This window comes from Carassius carassius, chromosome 44 (assembly GCF_963082965.1).
Source record: "Carassius carassius chromosome 44, fCarCar2.1, whole genome shotgun sequence".
NCBI lineage: Eukaryota > Metazoa > Chordata > Actinopteri > Cypriniformes > Cyprinidae > Carassius > Carassius carassius.
In genome coordinates this window covers 15,931,470-15,948,872 of record NC_081798.1, presented here as the reverse complement: position 1 = coordinate 15,948,872, position 17,403 = coordinate 15,931,470, and the positions used below count along the sequence as shown (strand labels likewise).

General features: G+C 35.0%; 2 protein-coding genes and 1 long non-coding RNA gene across 3 annotated transcripts; all 3 read right to left on the bottom strand.

The window, feature by feature from the left end:
* Nucleotides 1-1,523: 1,523 nt before the first annotated feature.
* On the bottom strand, nucleotides 1,524-2,849 carry LOC132126682 (uncharacterized). Its single transcript, XR_009427432.1, has 5 exons — nucleotides 2,774-2,849; nucleotides 2,650-2,681; nucleotides 2,493-2,559; nucleotides 2,381-2,409; nucleotides 1,524-2,312 (listed from the first exon to the last, which is right to left on the bottom strand). It is a non-coding gene; the product is annotated as an uncharacterized LOC132126682 (long non-coding RNA).
* Nucleotides 2,850-3,452: 603 nt separating this feature from the next.
* LOC132126704 (uncharacterized) lies at nucleotides 3,453-7,890 on the bottom strand. The gene is made up of 8 exons (XM_059538155.1): nucleotides 7,781-7,890; nucleotides 6,719-7,021; nucleotides 6,553-6,633; nucleotides 4,588-4,629; nucleotides 4,353-4,400; nucleotides 4,116-4,253; nucleotides 3,891-3,941; nucleotides 3,453-3,753 (listed from the first exon to the last, which is right to left on the bottom strand). The coding sequence occupies exons 1-8, from the start codon at nucleotides 7,833-7,835 to the stop codon at nucleotides 3,626-3,628; spliced, it is 846 nt and encodes a 281-aa protein (XP_059394138.1). The 5' UTR covers nucleotides 7,836-7,890; the 3' UTR covers nucleotides 3,453-3,625.
* Nucleotides 7,891-9,217: 1,327 nt separating this feature from the next.
* Nucleotides 9,218-16,844, bottom strand: LOC132126340 (low-density lipoprotein receptor class A domain-containing protein 2-like). The gene is made up of 6 exons (XM_059537546.1): nucleotides 16,535-16,844; nucleotides 13,377-13,877; nucleotides 13,140-13,286; nucleotides 12,921-13,058; nucleotides 9,925-10,815; nucleotides 9,218-9,865 (listed from the first exon to the last, which is right to left on the bottom strand). The coding sequence occupies exons 1-5, from the start codon at nucleotides 16,620-16,622 to the stop codon at nucleotides 10,547-10,549; spliced, it is 1,143 nt and encodes a 380-aa protein (XP_059393529.1). The 5' UTR covers nucleotides 16,623-16,844; the 3' UTR covers nucleotides 9,218-9,865; nucleotides 9,925-10,546.
* Between the last annotated feature and the right edge of the window lie 559 nt (nucleotides 16,845-17,403).

Below are 17,403 nucleotides of genomic sequence, written 5' to 3'. Positions count from 1 at the left end.
TATGTGATTGTGATACTGAATAATGAGAAATCCACACTTTATTTTCATTTGAAAAGGCATTCATAAATCACATTTGGCTCAGTAGAGGAAACTGATAGAACTGTGCAACATTGTGAAATGCACGATATAAGATAACCTACATAATGTTGATTTTCCTGTTGTGGTTGGTGACTGAATTTGCTCAGAAGGAACCACTATTTAGAGAAATACACACATATTAATAAGAACAACCCAAAGATTGAGTGGAAAATCCAGTATAAGAGACAGTAAATCATTACAATAATTAAAACACAAATTAAAAAAAAAAAAAAAAAGAAGTCTGAATGGACTAAATAATTGACCAAACAAAAGGTTTTTATTAACTATTTAAGTTGTGGAACTTTTCTGCTAAACTGAAGCAGAGCAAGTTTTATGCCTTTGCGAATGTATATTTTGGGTTATAGCACATTAACGTTTCGCACATTATTCATAGCACACACACCTAGATGACCTTTAAGAACTTCAAACCACACCAGCTTACAAAGCCAGCACTCTACAACAGCTCGTGACTCGAGCACTTATGGTGATCATGGCATAGGTCTGTCTCAGTGAAAACAGCATCTCTGTCTGTAGCATAGACTGTGGTTTTATGACCACAGGTAATGAAGGCTCTTCTAGAGCTATCTAAATTAGATAAACTTAGATAAGTTTCCCTTTTATTCGTGATGACTGAATTTACACAGGGGGGAAAAAGCTATACATTAAAAAATAAAAAATAAACATTGTACAAACTTGAATTAATTAACATTTTAATGTGGACAAGTGAATATTACCAGCATTACAGACCTGTTAGGTTGAGCTTCTCACTATATGATTGTCTGGATGTTTGGAGAGTAACTGCAGCTCACTACTTTATTCTCGACTGACATCAGATTATCTAAATATGTATATTCCAAGATTGTAAAACCACATTGGGTTTTTCCAGACAGTTCATGGGATTGTATCTTTTTCAACTGTGGATATCTCCAAGAGAAAGAAAACAAGTATAACCACCATCATCTGATCCTGGTATGTCACAAAAAAATTCTAAATTCAATTTAAATAATTAAAATACTAAAAACATAAATAAATCAAGATGTATTTTTTTTTGATATATGAACATTGTTTGATTTTGCAAGTACAGTTCTGCATATGTTGTAACTGTTGAATGATTTACAATCGCTATTTTGAAGCAATGAAAGGAAACCTATAAAACAAATGGCACAATATGTCCAATTAAACATATGACACAGGAGTATAATGATCAGAACATTTAATTTTTCTGATGCAAAAAGGAAGTTCAGAATAGAATATTCATATCAAAGCCAATTTATCAATTTTCTAACAGTTGTTTGTGTTTGTCTCAAGCGTTAAGGTTGTGTTTGTCTAAAGTGTTAAACCACAGGACACCATTGTGGTTGAGCAGAGATGGGGGCTGCAAAAAAAAAAACAAGACAACTGCTGTTTAATAACTTTATTTAAACTCTGATTTAAGTCTGCTGGTTTTAGTCTATTTTTTTACTTTAAAATTGTGATATAAAATAAGGTAATAAAAGTTATTAAAATTAAATATAAAATTAAATTAAATAATTTCTTACAGAACACCACCATTCAGAAGATTGGGCTTGGAAAGATGTTTTAATGTTTTTTGGAAGAAGTCTCTCTTGCTCACAGAGGTTGCATTTATTTGATCACGAATACAAAACAAGTAAAATTTTCAAATATTAACAGCAAAAAGAATATTAAAATATGAAGAGAAATATGAAGAGAGAAAAATTGCAAAAGGTACAAGAAGAGAGAGAAAAAAGAGGTGCTTTAAATAATGAACATCAGGTAAAATATTCACACAAAGCAACAGGACAAAATATAAGTGTCCCTATGTTCATCAATAAAACTGCTATTCACAATAACACTGTACAAAATTGTTATGTAATTATTATTACTTAATGATATGCATATTAATGCTGTGTGCCTTTTGATGTGGTTATACTATACGCTTGAAACTGCCAAAAATACAAGTAAACTGAAATCAGACAGATGATTGTCACAGTTTTGAAAGGTTAAGATAATAAAATTAAGAAGCAGAAGTTACAATAACATTTACAATAAAAGGCATTTGCTATAGAGAAATAAATCCTGTTTAAAATGAAGATTGATCATCTCTAGCCTGCATTAAAACAGTAGCAGGCAGAATCTTATTCTTTCAGCGGACCGTCAGGTGACTGTAAACTCTGCTGTTGTCACTTGAAACGGCCGTTTTTGAGGATGGAGGCATACAATTGATTCAGTTCAACCTAGAGGAAAGTTAAATCTTGAAATGAACATAAATATTGTGCAATGTGTAACCAACTCCCTTTCTCACCTTAATTGGCATTGATTCTTGACTGTTTCCTGCATAACATGACACATCAGATATCAAATAATGACCATGTGGAAGTTCAGACTAAGATGAAGATATAGTTTATCAAATATACCTGGTGGTTGTGAGGGGGGTTTCATGGAGTCGATGGTTGAATAAATCCCTGCGTCTTCCTCTCCAGTCTAAATAACAAAGAGTGATATATTAAACAGCAGGAAATATTAAAATGATCCAATTAGCTGCTCTAACAAATGTGAAATTTTAACACTTACTGTGTATGAACTGGCTGTTGCTAAAGAATATCCTACAATGAAGACTGACATTTCAGCAAACCTTGGCCTGAACTTATGTTTTGAGTAAGAAATGGCTTAAATTGAGGGGGGGGGGGGGACGTACCCAGTTGTTTGCTGACGAATTCCATCCAAATCCTAGTAGATTTCACAAGTAGAATTTATGCACGGTTTCTCTTTTTCTCTCTCTTTTTTTTTTACATGTCATTTTAAAGGAGTAGTTCACCCCAAAAACAATGCTGACAGTTATTCACGCACAGCCCATTCAAGATATAGATGAGTTTGTTTCTTCATCAGAACGGATTTGGAGAAATTTAGGATTACATCAGTTGCTCACCATTGGATCCTCTGCAGTAAATGGGTGCCATCAGAATGAGAGTCCAAACAGTTGATAAAAAATCACAATAATCCCCAAGTAATCCACACAACTACAGTACATTAGTTAATGTCTTGTGAAGTAAAAAGCTGTGTGTTTGTAATAAACAAATCCATCATTGAAGGGTTAGTTTCACCAAAAAATGAAAAATCTGTCATTAATTACTCACCCTCACATCATTCCAAACCCATAAGACCTTTGTTCATCTTCAGAACATAAATTAAGATATTTCTGATGAAATCCGAGAGCTCTTTGACCCTCCCATAGACAGCAATGATATTATCACAATTGTAAACTTTAATTGATGGACTGGAGTCATGTGGATTACAACTGTTTAGACTCTGATTCTGATGGCACCCATTCACTGCAGAGGATCCATTGGTGAAAAAGGGATGTACTGATGAAGTAAATTTTCAGCAAATGTTCTTTTTCAGTGAACTATTCCATTAATTATTTCATAAATAGTATGTACTCAAGATATACTCAGAAACATCTTTACCTCTCCGCCTTTGATTTTCCTGTGATGAAAGAAACGTCAAACTTTCAAGCTGAACATTTATCTGTACAATCAGAGTGTTAAAACTATAAGCCATAAGGAAGACATGTCCATTTTATACACTTACTTGTGCATCTGTACAAACAGATGCCCACGAGTCCAGTCACCACAATTCCTCCACCACTTGCAACCACAGCAATTAAGAAAAGCATTTCTGTATGAGACAAAGATATTAAATATTAACAAGAAATGCACTGTGGCATTAATTTATATAGTTAATGTTCAGTGCCATCCAGTTTCCAATAAAAGCGCTGCACTGAATAAATGAATCCTCTTAGTAAAGCTACTTACTTGTATTTGAGTACTTTTTGATTTCAGGACCTTCAGTCATCAAGGGGAAAACTGTAAAGAAAAAACTGACCATTAGCATATCTGTATTATATTCAGCATGTTTATTAATCTTGTTTTGATTGAACACATTCACATCTGATTCATAGATTAAATGATCAACTTATTAAGCTTGGATGTGAATTGAGAATTTTTAAGACCATAGGTATAGAAATATATCGTATTTACCTAATGCGTGTTCTGTAGTATGAGTAAGTGCAGTCGATTCCAAGGATGTTGAAGTTTTGTAAATCAGAGGAGATGAGGACTCAACATCTGTAGGATCTATTGAACTATGGCTGTCATGGGTACTTAGACTGGACATATCTGTAGTAACACAACACATTTAGATGAGTGGATTTAAACCCAACCAATCAAAATGTTTGGTAAGTAGAGGAAAATCGTGAGAAGGAATGATGCACTTACCGGTTATCAAATCTGTTATGATTTCAGTACTGGATGTTACAGCCAAAGCTATTGAACCCACAGAACAAGAGTTACACTACATGTTAAACATATTATTAATGTGCAAATTATTGTTAAATGGATGATAATCATATGAGGTATGTGTACAAAATGAAATAGAATTATGGCTGAATTATGTTATTTGAGAGGATATAGCTTAGTTGTTAAGTCATAACAATCAATCAAGGCAACTTACATGTTTCCGTGTTCGATGTTGATGACACAGTGGACAAATTCGCTGAAATGGATGTGTAAATGAATTATGAAATCGCAATGATCAGTTAAGATTAGAGAGTGTTAAAATTAAAAAAAAAAAACTAAAATTGATATTTAAAGGATTATTTAGCTATTGGTCTATTGTGATTTGAGTCTATATAAATCTATATAAAAGCTTGCATAGTTATATTTTAGCAGATACAGTAAAAAGACTTTTTATTTAGTGTTAAAGACTCAGTGACTAAGGGTGTACAGTCCCTCCATAAGTATTGGAACAGTAAAGACAAAATTGTTCTGTTTGCTGTGGAGTCAAGAAATCTGTAAATATGATTATAATATGACTTATCAGTCTTATCAGTTATATCCATTGCTTCTGCATTCTAAGTCTTGCATTCGATGATGACACACACAAACCAGGATGACGACGAGGAAGCCGACTCTTAAAGAAAAGCAAGCAATTTGGATGCTTAAAGAAAAGAGGAAGTCAATTAGAACTAAATGAAAAACAAAGGGCATGAAATAAAGAGTTTGGAAACTACCAGCGACATCAGCAACCAACGATGACCTGATTGGATGAGAAAAATAACAGTAGTTGATGACAGACAAATCATAAAAGCCGTAAAAATTAACCCTAAAAACATGTCTGTAAAATCACTAAAAACCTCCAGAAAGCTGGGGTGATCCTCTGTCAATCTACAGTCTGCAGGAGAATTTGTCACAGAATTACAGAAGCTACACAGCAAGATGCAAACTGCTGATCAGTACTAAAAATAGAAAGGCAAGATGCTCCATAAATGTGAGCCAGTAGAGTTTTGGAACTGAGTTGATGGACCGATGACACAAAGATTAACCTTCATCTAAGTGATTGGAAAGCAAAAGTGTGGAGAAAAAAAGGAACTGCAAATGATCCTAAGCATACATCCTCATCTGTAAATCTTGGTGGAGGTGGTGTCATGGCATGGGCATGCATGGCTGTCTCTAGGACAGGACCTCTTCATTTTAATGATGTCTTAATGTATGATGACAGTAGCAGTGTATTTGTATTTGCCAGTAGCAAATGTATTTGGAAGGGTACAAAATCATCTTAGCTACCAATATTCAAAAAAAAAATGCCACCAAACTCATTAGAAAGCACTTCATATTGGATCAGGACAATGACCCAAAACTCCCTGCCAGTTCAGTCAAATAAATCTAAAGTTTTAGATTGCCCAAATTAATCTTCAGATTTAAATACGATTGAACATTTATTTCACCATCTGAAGAGGAGACTAAAGACAGAAACTCCCCAAAACAAGAAACAGTTGAAATTGGCTGCATTAAAGTCTGGGGGAAATTATTTCAAAGCATAAGACCAAGAGTCTGGTGATGTCTATGGGTTGCAGACTCACTGCTCTGATCGCATGCAAGGGATCTGCAACTAAATATAACTTGTAATCTATTACATCTGCCTTAAATTCAACTGTTCCAATACTTATGCTCACATCAAATAGTGGGATGAACCCTAAAAGTGCTGTCCTTTTTATTTGGTAAAACATGTATGTGTCGAAAGACCTAATAATAATATGTCACATTCTGTAGTTTTGTCGCATATTCATCTTTTAATCATATTTGCAAATGTCTTGACTCCACAGCAGATAAAGCAGTTTTGTCTTTATTGTTCCAACACTTATGGAGGGTATTGTATATAGATTTTTGTTCACTGCAAAGACAAGGCTCATGGTTATGACATCAGCTAAATCCTATTAACGGTTAAAAAAAAAGGAGGTGGTGACACTGTTTCCTGCCTAAACTTAGTGTTTCAATTGGAAATGCATCAGCGCAAAAAAAAAATAAACTCACTTTCAGCACCTACAATGCGTTCTAGCATTTTCTTATGTTACAAGAATATTACTTAATCCAAGGTATTTGAAGTAAGGAAATCTGGAAATTCCATGATAATCCCAACCTTGATAGGTTTTTCCCTTGGGGGTCATTGTAGTCGGGCTGCTCTCTGTGGTTGGTGGCAAAGACGACATGGCAGGCAAACCTTGCAAGAAACAAAAGCATCTGCTTTGAAAAGAATAAACCACTTCATCTGTCAATTTAAAATAATTTGTGATTAAACATTTTACCTCTGACCCTGACTGAGACTATGTTGGAATGAGGTGATGTTCCATTTTCTTTTAAAGCATGCACAGTATAGTAGCAGGATATGTTAACATGTGAACTCTCCTGATCGTGTGACCATATGATCAGGTCAGCAGCGGTAAGGGAAAAGTTACACGATGCACTTGGTTTTAAAAAGTCCTCCTGTCCTACAAGGTAAAACATGCACTCAGATATATGCTGATCCTCATGACCTCCACAGACCATCTGCACCTTCTCTTCATCAGTAGCAAATGTTGGATATATTGTCAGCTTGGCCTGCGGCAAACCTATAACAAACATGAGACACACAAATTCACCTTTGCAACAAAATATCATAATTAAGTATTATTATAAAATTAATTGGAATTTTTAATTATTCAATTATTATTATTAATTTAAAGCTCTTTGGTGACATTAACACATGCACATATATTTTGTATTAATTTAATAAATTTTAACTTTGCATGTGTTAATGTCATTAATTTAACATACAATTCCAATTCTATATGTATAATTGGACCAAATAGCATTTATTAAACAACTGACTCTTGAATATGAAGTAAAGTTTATTTTAGAAAGAGAAAAAAAATGTTAAAGTAAATATTACATTAACATCTGTTCAACATTTGGGCGACACTTTAAAATGAGGTCTCTTAATAACATTTGTAACGCATTAACATGAAAAAACAATGAGCAATACATTTTTACAGAATAATGTTAAAGTTAGTTAAAGTATTTTTCACATTTTTCATAGTTCACAGTGCATTAACAATGTTTTTAAAACTGCATTAGAACATTTAGATCAATATTAGCTCATATTCATAAAGGCTGGAGATGTTCATTATTAGTTCATTTTAACCAATGTATAATTAATGTTAGCAAATGAAACCTTGTAATTGTAAACTGTCACTAACATTCGTAAAAGTCAGGTCTAGAGCTCTAAAATTAGTATACTTTATATTAAAAACCAAACTGCAATGTTCAACGGGGAAGATAAATGGAAATTTCTGTATTATTATCTTTATAAAGCATAAGGGATCACTTACCTTGCGATTTATCCTCCAGTACAAGATGAAAGATTATGAAGATGAACAGGGCCATCACACAATGTCTGCAGGTGACAAACTTAAGATTAGAACTGAACAATAGACAATACTCTGAAAGTGTCTGAGAGGGAAGTAGGTAATGAGACTTACCTTAACATGGGCAGAAAGTCAGTTCAGCTTGACATTTCTGACAAGAATCCTATTAAAATATATTTCTAACCAATTACATGTATCAATTTCAGAATATGATCAAATCTGAAAAACTGACCACCAAGTAAGAAAACTAAAAGTGAAAATCATCCTCCAGAAACAGGTGTAGGTTAACATGGGTGATAAAGACATTTAAAGGAGAAGTTTACACAATCCCTTTCACTTAATCTATCAGCTTTTGTTTACTGAAACAAGAAGTACAATGGTCCTTGAAGTTAGATTATGAGTCAGGCGAAGATTAAATGTCACCTTATACACAATACATAATGTCAGGATAGCAAATCGTTGGATTAAGCAAAATGCTGAGTATTCATAAGGACTTCATGTTATGCAGTTCTGGGGGAAAAAAGGGCATCGATGGAAGAAAATAGTGGACAAAAATGTTTTTATATTTCTAAAATGTTGTTTGTTGCAAATGTGTGTTATAATCAGGCTTAACTTCCTCAGACTCCCCTATAAACCCAATATAAGAAACAAAGTGTCCTCTGAAGTCAGTAAGGGATGCCTATGTCCTTTTTTTTGAGAAAAAAAAAATGTCATCAATAAACCCCAGCAAATATTTACAAATGGCATTGCTTAGCAGATGGAAAATGTATATTTTTAGCCATTGTAGAATTCTGTCTGTTTTAGGTGATATTTACACATCCCCTTATTAATCTTATGGACACATTGGAGACCAAACTATTTAGGCATGTTGTACAAGGTCACCAATGACGTTTGCAACCGCTTGTGTCAGAGAGATACCACAGGAACAATGCAGTGCCGTTAATTTAAAGCATTTACGGATGGTCTTAATGGGGTCAATGTAACAACAATCCACACCCATCGCTGTGGCCTTCGAGGCCTGAAAAGGATCTACTGCCTGGGTTCAGAGAACAAAATCGAGGTCCCCTTAATGTCAGATATTAAATGTCTAGGGCCTGTTTGAACAGGGGGTTGGTGATTATATAAATCGGTCAAACAGAGAAAAGGGAATTCTTCTTTGAGCAAAGAGGATCTGCTTTGAAAGGTTGCTAGGAGTGACAAAAGCCACAGAAATGGAAGTGCTTGCCAGACTTTCTCTCTCTTTTGTAAACAGTTACAAGGAGAGTCTGAGACATTCGTCACATAAAAAAAAGAATGACTGAATTTGTCTATTTACATTTTTACTGTAGCTAAACTTTGTCAACATCAGTGATATACATTGAATTGAATTATCAGAACAGTGCATTTGAATATGTATGAAATAATCCAGTAAAAAATGCTTATAATTTACAATATATATATTTGGCAATAGTGTTTGTGGTGCATGATGACAAATAAATACAAATTAAAAAAGTAATTTTAAAATATTCTGGATGTAATGTTGAATCCAAACCACTATGGGCAATGACATTTAACCCTTTTTCATAATTTCAATATGACTGACCTTGTTAATGTTACATTTTTGTATTTTTATTTATATGAACACAAATTCAAAATGCCTGACAAAAGCTGTGATACATGTCAAATTATCTGTTACTGCAGTGGGGAAATGCGTAAAAAAAAAAATCACAAACCTCAAAACCAAATGTTCTCACCTTCAGATGTAGATGAGTTTGTTTCTTCTTCAAAGCAGATTTGACGAAGCACTAGTGGAAGCATTATTATGGATTATTGACTGGTATTTTGTCCAAAAGCGATGGTTCGAAGTTGTGTGTGGATTACTTGTTAATTATTGTGAGGTTTTTATCAGCTGTTTGGACTCTCATTCTGACGGCACCCATTCACTCCAGAGGATCCATTGGTGAGGAAGACATTACACTGAATTTCTCCAAATCTTGTGAATAAACTCATCTACATCTTGGATGGTCTGAGGGTGAGTACATTTTAAGCAAATTTAAATGTTTGAGTGGACTATTTTAAATAATTTTATTCTATTCTTTATAATCTATTCCTTTTGAGAAAAAACTTACAAGTATTAGAATTATTTTGGCATAACCTTCAATCTACTCAGTTTTTATATGCAATCTAATACTTTTATAAGACAAAGTGTCACAACTGCACGTTCAGGAAACAGATTGGTCCAAGAACTTCACAATATTATCAACTGGAGGAGTATAGTGACCAGTAACTCCAATAAAATGCAGCTATAATAATGCTCTCCGGTAGCTTTGGTAGCTTTATGAGCATTTTATTGGAAACCTTAAATAATAAAATATTTTTTCCAGTCCTTTGTAGCTGGGTTGTCCTAGAGTTAGCTTTAACCAACTGAGGTAAATAGAGAGGAATTTTATAAAACCAGCTAGAAACTAGAAATCTCAGCTCATTATGTTTCCACAGATCCAGTATCTATGAAATATATGTATATAACAAATCCAGTTTAAAAAATAAAAACAGCAGATTTAGTTATAAATTATATTAATCATACTGAAAACAAAAATATATCAGTGAAAAACACTCCGCTGCCTAGCAATTCTAGCTCATTTTTCATTGTAAAAACTGAAAAATTTCTAATATACCACTTCCTAACATTCTGTCCTCATCATCTCCATTATGAGTCTTTTAAGGACTATAGGAGATATCAGATGAGTGTATTTACACAGCCACTGTGGTGGTCGAAGACACAGAAGTTGAGGCTCCTTCCGGTGTAACCTTGGCCAGTCGGTGGTCCTTGTTTTTGGAGCAGCTCTGTCCACAGAGCTGGCAGGACGCGCAGCAGGAGTTGCAGCAGGGGAAGAAGCGAAACACACTCACGCGCCACAGGAACCAGCCAGGGGCCCAACAACACCAGCACATGAGAACCCCTCCTGCTATCACACCCAGAACTACATACAGCACCAGCAGAGAAATGGAAGACTGGGAATCTGGAGAAGAAAGGATTTCATCTAAGGAACTCGGACGTACAATTCCCAGTGAGATTTTAATATATTCAGCACAAACACATATGCACTCACTGCATATTCTTAAACCTGCAAAAAATGCCATTTATGGAATCAATTAATAAAGGACCAAAATGGTAAGGAGAAGTCTTTTAAAATAAAGCAATAAGCCACGATAGTGTGTGTGTTATAGTACATTTTGCATGATTAAGTTAGTAGCAAAAGCAATATATAAAAGACACTTTGCTCAATAAATATTTATATGAATAATAGTTATCGAATTAAATCAAGCAATACAGTTCCTTAGCCTAAACTTACATTAATATAAAAAATGAAATACAATCGCATCCAATCAGACCAAGCAGAACACATGCCAACAGCTAATTAACTACATTAATTTAGTTGTAATTATCATTTAATTTTGTAATATAATTACGTATTGAAGATTTATGTATCATATTGCTTACATATCACCAGTGTTAAGTTTATTTGCTATTATAATATGTATTAATATGTTGGGTCCCACTTTATATTGTGTCCCTAATACCTGTGTACTTGCATCTTAACTGGATGTGTACATAGTATGTAACCACATTGCAAGTACACATTGGTACATAGTATCCACAGGTCTAATTTTTGTGTAACTACACATATGTGACAACTCACTGAATGGTATGTGTAAGTTCAAATGTGTAACAGGACATTGGTAACAACACTTTTTGTTAATGAAAGTACAAACGTGTAACAGGACTAACAGCACTTTTTGGTAAAGAAAGTGTTACACTTTATATTAGCTTTATCATGTAATGTCACACAGCAGCGGCCATCAAGTTAGGATTTACATATAAATGGTGGTTGGTTTCCAGAATGTTACACTTTATATTAAGTGTACAGTTCCCGAGGAGTTACCATGTAAGTACACTGGTAATACAGTGGAGCACCAACTCCAACTCGAGATCCAACTCCTCCCACTTTACATATCCCTAAACCTACACATCGCCACCCCCTGGATCAAATGGTTCCAATTACTCTTATACATATTGTTGTTACAAAATGTAGTAATAGGATTCCTGTTACATGAGTACTTGGTGAAGTGAAAAAAAGTGTTGTTACCAATTTCCTGTTATACATTTGTACTTACACAAATCACCTTGAGTTTTGATAAATGTGTGTAGTTACACAGCTGTAGATACTATGTACCAATGTGTACTTACACTGTGCTTAAATACTATACACATTTAGTTATAGGTAAGTACACAGGTATTAGGGACACAATATAAAGTGGTACCATATGTTGTATCAGAACAATTTTTAATAGTTTTAGAGGCTTTTTGTTGAATTTGGCAACTATGTGTTCTTCATCCAGTAAAATATGATATGATAGTCCCTAAAGTTTTCTTTGTGAAATCAGTTTCTTCAAGTATAGTGTGGTATTGGTTAAACACCTGTGGATTTTTAAAAGCAGTTTAGACCGAATGCGGAGTTAAATGTAAGCTTTTAGTTCAAATGCACAAGAGTAGTTTCTACATAGCAGACAAGTGCTTTTGAGAAGTTACAACTAACAGCTGATTTACTGCTCACTGTTTGCAATGAACATTTATGTGCTCTTCAATTAGCTTTGTGTCCTTAGCCTTTCAGAGTTCCCCATTATAAAGCAATAAAATAAAATTTATGGACACTCAAAAAGAGGTGCAGTTCTGAACAGTAGTCGATATATTTAGGTTATGTGCACTGAACCATCTTTTTACACTTCTTACACTTATCTATCTAATTCCTTTTAAGATCTAAATATGCACTTAAAGCAAGATGGTGGATACTGTACAGTTGCTTTAGTGACTTCAAACCCACAACCATGTAAAACCGATTAACTGAACGCTTTAGACAGTAACATGTGCTTGGTTCTGTTAGTTTGGCCTCCTTCAGTTAAGCATACAGAATTCTGGGAAGCCTGAAAAACTTCCATAGATGCTGAAGTTTTTTTATGGAACTATAGATGCCAATACAGAACCCTTATTTATAAGAGCGTTGCAGAATATTTATTCTGTTTCTGTTTGGCTGCATATTTTTTATTGCATTTAAGAACTACTTACCGGTCACAGAATCTGGATCAGGAATGGCGTTTGGAGTGGCACAGTTCTTTAAAGTGGACTCTGTCCAAGTGGGAACATCCAGCATCTGTGTAGGTTGGGTAACATGATGCTGTGGGGGCTTGGGTGTAGATAAAGGACCTGAAACACACAAAAACAGGAGCAAAATCTATCAAGAACAAATCCCAGATGGAAAAGCCTTCTCAAAATAAACTCACTGACCATTGCAACCAGGGTAATTGATTAAGTCACTGCCATCGCCACAGTTGTCAATGCCTTTATCATCCGCACAAACCAGACTCATTGGAATACACTTCCCATTGCGACAGTTGAAATAAGGTTCTCCGCTGCATTCTGATTGGTTAAAACCTGGAGAGACAAACAATATGAGCAAGCTGTTGATATTCTATCATGATTTAACTTCTAGAAAAAGTGAAGTGGGTGTAAATTCATTCTAACCCAGCCTGAATGATGTAAAGTCTCCAACAAAGTCCACCCTTGGCTGAGTTCCTCTTGTTACAAGACGTAGAGTTAGAAATTTGCCCGTTGACAACACTGGACGGGGAGGGCTCTTCCCACAGAGTGGCTGGCCTATAGGGGGTGCGGACTTATCCCTCCCGTCGTAGAACTGGATGTACGAGCCAGCATGGCAGGGGTCTACAGGCCCCTCCCCGGTGGTTGGCTCCAAGCTCAGATCAGGCCGCGTCGGGCCAGAAGAGGAGGACCCCCTAGGTGAATCTGGGAGGAGGGGTGCGGGGCTTTGCGGTGACACTCTTAGCAGGCTGTAGACCAGAAAGAAGCGAAAGTAGAACTGCACCTTGTCCCGGGGGGTGGCGGACTGTATGGTGAGGTGGCAATCTGTCCCAATGGAGACAAAGTAGTACTTCCGGGACTCCTGGTGGGACTTTACGATCATGCCGTCCCCCTGTATTGTCTGGCCACAGAAGTCCACAACATTCACTGTTGGGAATATTGAGATGGCCATAAGATTAAAAATCAAATAATCCACATGACTCCAGCCCATCAATTAACATCTCGTGAAGTGAAAAGCTGTATGTTCATAATAAACAAATCCATCAAGAAGTTTTTAACTTCAAGCCATTGCTTAAAATACGAGTCCTCTATCCATAATATTGCTTTATCCAGTAAAATGTTGTCTCGTCTGAATCAGATCAAGCATCATTTACAAGTGAAAACAGTCCAAAATGGTTCTAAACAAATATGTTTTTGGATTTTGATGTGAGAGGACAACGGGATGGACTTTTTCAGTAGAGGAAGACATTAACTGATGGAATTGAGTTGTGTTGATATCAGCTGTTTAGACTCTTATACTGTCGGCACCCATTCACTACAGAGGATCCACTGGTGGGCAAGTGATGCAACACCACATTTCTCCAAATCTTTTCTGATGAAGAAACAAACTTGCCTAAGAATTAGATTTTCATTTGGGTGCAAATTTTCATTCTTTTGGATAAACTATTCCTTTAATGGTCATGTAGACTGAAACAAATAACACATGGAATGAAGGAAAGCAGAACAAATGCAGTTCAATTTAAGAAAGACCACAAGCATGAACTGGCTTTGCAACACTCCCCCCCCCCACCCCCAAATCTGGGGTTACGAACCAAATAATAGGAAGATTTACAACCTCTCCTTGGTTTATTAGCTTTGTTACCAAGGGCAACCAGTAGATCCGTGATGTCTCACTGCCAGGAATGTCCAGAGAAACCTTCTATTGGTGGAAAAGGACCAATACCTCAAAATATTCTGTAACCATGTGTCCTCAACTGAGCAGCAGCAGAATAGTGAGTTCCCTATAAATGTTTTAATTGGCCAGACCAAAGCGCTCTATCACACCTGGGTTTCCACTGTAATTTCAAACTCTAGAGAAACAGCAAAGAGCGTGCCAACTCGGTGGGTAATGACAAAGATGCCAGGACCTTTTCACAGGACCAGATGAAGAGGCGCTATATCAGTTTTTTTAATGTCAGATCAAATGAATCATCCTTAATCAGATGTATTGTCTCTTAATGAAAAACATTTATTATAGTTTGTTCACTCAAAAAAATTATTCAAGGCCTTCTTAGGTATGACACATTTAAATTGTGTTCACTTTATTTAAATATAGCTAATTGGGAATAATACATATATATATTTAATAAGTCTAACGTAAAATGTATAAATAGTGTTATCTATGAGATTTATTTTAATTTGCTTAACTAATAAAATTAATTTGGCTTCGTGTGTCCGCCATTTTCTCATCTGCCGCCGAAAGGACTGCTATGTCGTATTCGTTATTAAGTATTATTTTGTTTGAGTATTTGTAATAAAGAATTTACCTAACTGTAAGAGAATGTTTAACTTATTATATCATAATTTTGAGTGAAAATACATTTTGGTCCAAAAATAGCAAAAACTACTACTTTATTCAGCATTGTCTTCTCTTCCGGGTCTGATGAGCGCGTCGTATGTATTTTCAATGCTTCAACAAATTCTAACTGACCCTCTGATGTCACATGGACTACTTTGATGATGTTTTTCTTACCTTTCTGGACATGGACAGTATACCGTACACACAGTTTCAATGGGGGGACAGAAAGCTCTCGGACTAAATGTAAAATATCTTAAACTGTGTTCCGAAGATGAACGGAGGTCTCACTGGTTTGGAACGACATGAGGGTGTTTTTGACTTTAGAATTCCATAAAGTGTTCATGTGTTACAAAGGCTGGGAAAAAAAGGCTTTAAAATGTGTACTTGCATTTTTCTAAGTACTTTTCACATTAACACATCTAAATAAAAATCTCAATCAAGATTTGTCTCTTGTCTTTATGGTGTGCAAAAGAAGGATTTCCTAATTGATTTTTCAATTAAATGTTTTAAGTTTAAGAAGCATAAAACTAATTTTATAAATGTATCCATTTCATCTTAACTATTTGGTCAAAATTGAGTTGGACCAACTCACTTAAGTTGGTCAAAATTGAGTTGGACCAACTTGATTACATTTCATTACATAAATTAGTTTTTTATGAGTTGGGTGTACACATATTTATTGGATGGAAATCCTGCCCTCAATTAAATTGAGTTTGTCCAATGAGTTATTTTTTTGAGTTAATAAAAAAAGGATTTACTACAAACATTTTAATGTTTGTATAAGTAATTAAATATACATTATATTTCATTTTAGATTTTGGTAAAAGGTTTTGTTATTACATGTTCAGTATTTTATTATAATAATACTAATAATAGCATACATGCATATTAACACACACACACACACATTTTGTAAGTAAAATAAAAATAATAAAATGTTTTTAAAAAAATTATTTGTGTACATTTTTTAAATGTAGGCATTAAAACATATTTAAAAAACATTTTAGGAATTAAATTTTTTTTTTTTTTTTACTTTCAATTTCAACTTTCAACTTCATTAGTTAACTGTGGTAAGAAAAATTACACGGGACGAGCCAAATGTGTGTGAAAGCCATTGCAATTCCAACTAGTTCTAATGCCAATACACACAAATGAGAAAACGAAAAGAAACCTGATTGCAACAAGTGTCGGAGTCAACGAGGTAATAACGGGATAAATCGTGAGAACTGAACACCCATCACCCTACCTGTCTCAATGGAGTGACTCTGGCGTGTCATTAAGCTGAAGAGAACAAACCATGCTGACAGGTGCTGAATGCATCGCACTCTGGCCATCTCGCGTGTCCAAGCAAAAGCACTTGCTGCTCCAGTGTTAAATACAATTGTTCTGTCGCATTTGTACCACGCAAAGTCTACTCTTGTGAAAACCAAACATTACCTTAATTTATAAAGACGACATATAGCCCCAGAAACACCCCTAGAAGTGCTTTTTAATGTTTTTTAAGCAGGAATATTTGTCTGTGGGGTTTCAAATGCCTCGAGCTTAATCCTTGTTCAACATCCTGGCTTTTGTGCTTTTGAAGACTCTTTGTCAAATTTATGCGTCTGAACTATTTCCATGACAACAGGACCAATGTCACAGACCTAAAGGAGGAGCTGTGCAGGACCCCCTCGAAGCTGCCCCAGCCCAAGCACCATCTACAGCTGAAGACAGCTAAACTTCTGTCACAATGATTACATTTAATATGTAAAGTTTTTGTCCAGCTCTCAAAGCCAACGGCTGGAGTTTTATAATTCTATGTGTACTGTTGTACAAAAGGATTGGGTATATATATATTAATTCTGCATTATTATATTTTTCACATATATAATAATTGTTATTAACTTCATGAGGTGAGTCACATGAGTAATTCATATTGGATTCTTGCTGTTGCTTATCATTATTTATTCCAACATATTTCATTTAGTCATTTAGCAGAAGTTTTTATCCAAAGTGACTTACAAATGAGGACAATGGAAGCAATCAAATTCAGCAAAAGAGCAATGATAAGCAAGAGCTATAACAAGACTCAGTTAGCTTAATGCAGTACACGTAGCAATTTTTAAATTAAATAAT

Bases quoted from the DNA above. Each gene is read 5' to 3' on its own strand.
- LOC132126704 (XM_059538155.1), bottom strand. From the start codon at position 7,835: ATGGCCCTGTTCATCTTCATAATCTTTCATCTTGTACTGGAGGATAAA. The intron at 3,942-4,115 runs GTAAATACGATA...TTTTCTTTACAG, and splicing joins TACTACAGAACACGCATTAG to TTTTCCCCTTGATGACTGAA. The intron at 3,754-3,890 runs GTAAGTAGCTTT...TGTCTCATACAG, and splicing joins CAAAAAGTACTCAAATACAA to AAATGCTTTTCTTAATTGCT.
- LOC132126340 (XM_059537546.1), bottom strand. From the start codon at position 16,622: ATGGCCAGAGTGCGATGCATTCAGCACCTGTCAGCATGGTTTGTTCTC. The intron at 13,287-13,376 runs GTTAGAATGAAT...TTGTCTCTCCAG, and splicing joins CTTTACATCATTCAGGCTGG to GTTTTAACCAATCAGAATGC. The intron at 13,059-13,139 runs GTCAGTGAGTTT...TGTGTGTTTCAG, and splicing joins CAATTACCCTGGTTGCAATG to GTCCTTTATCTACACCCAAG.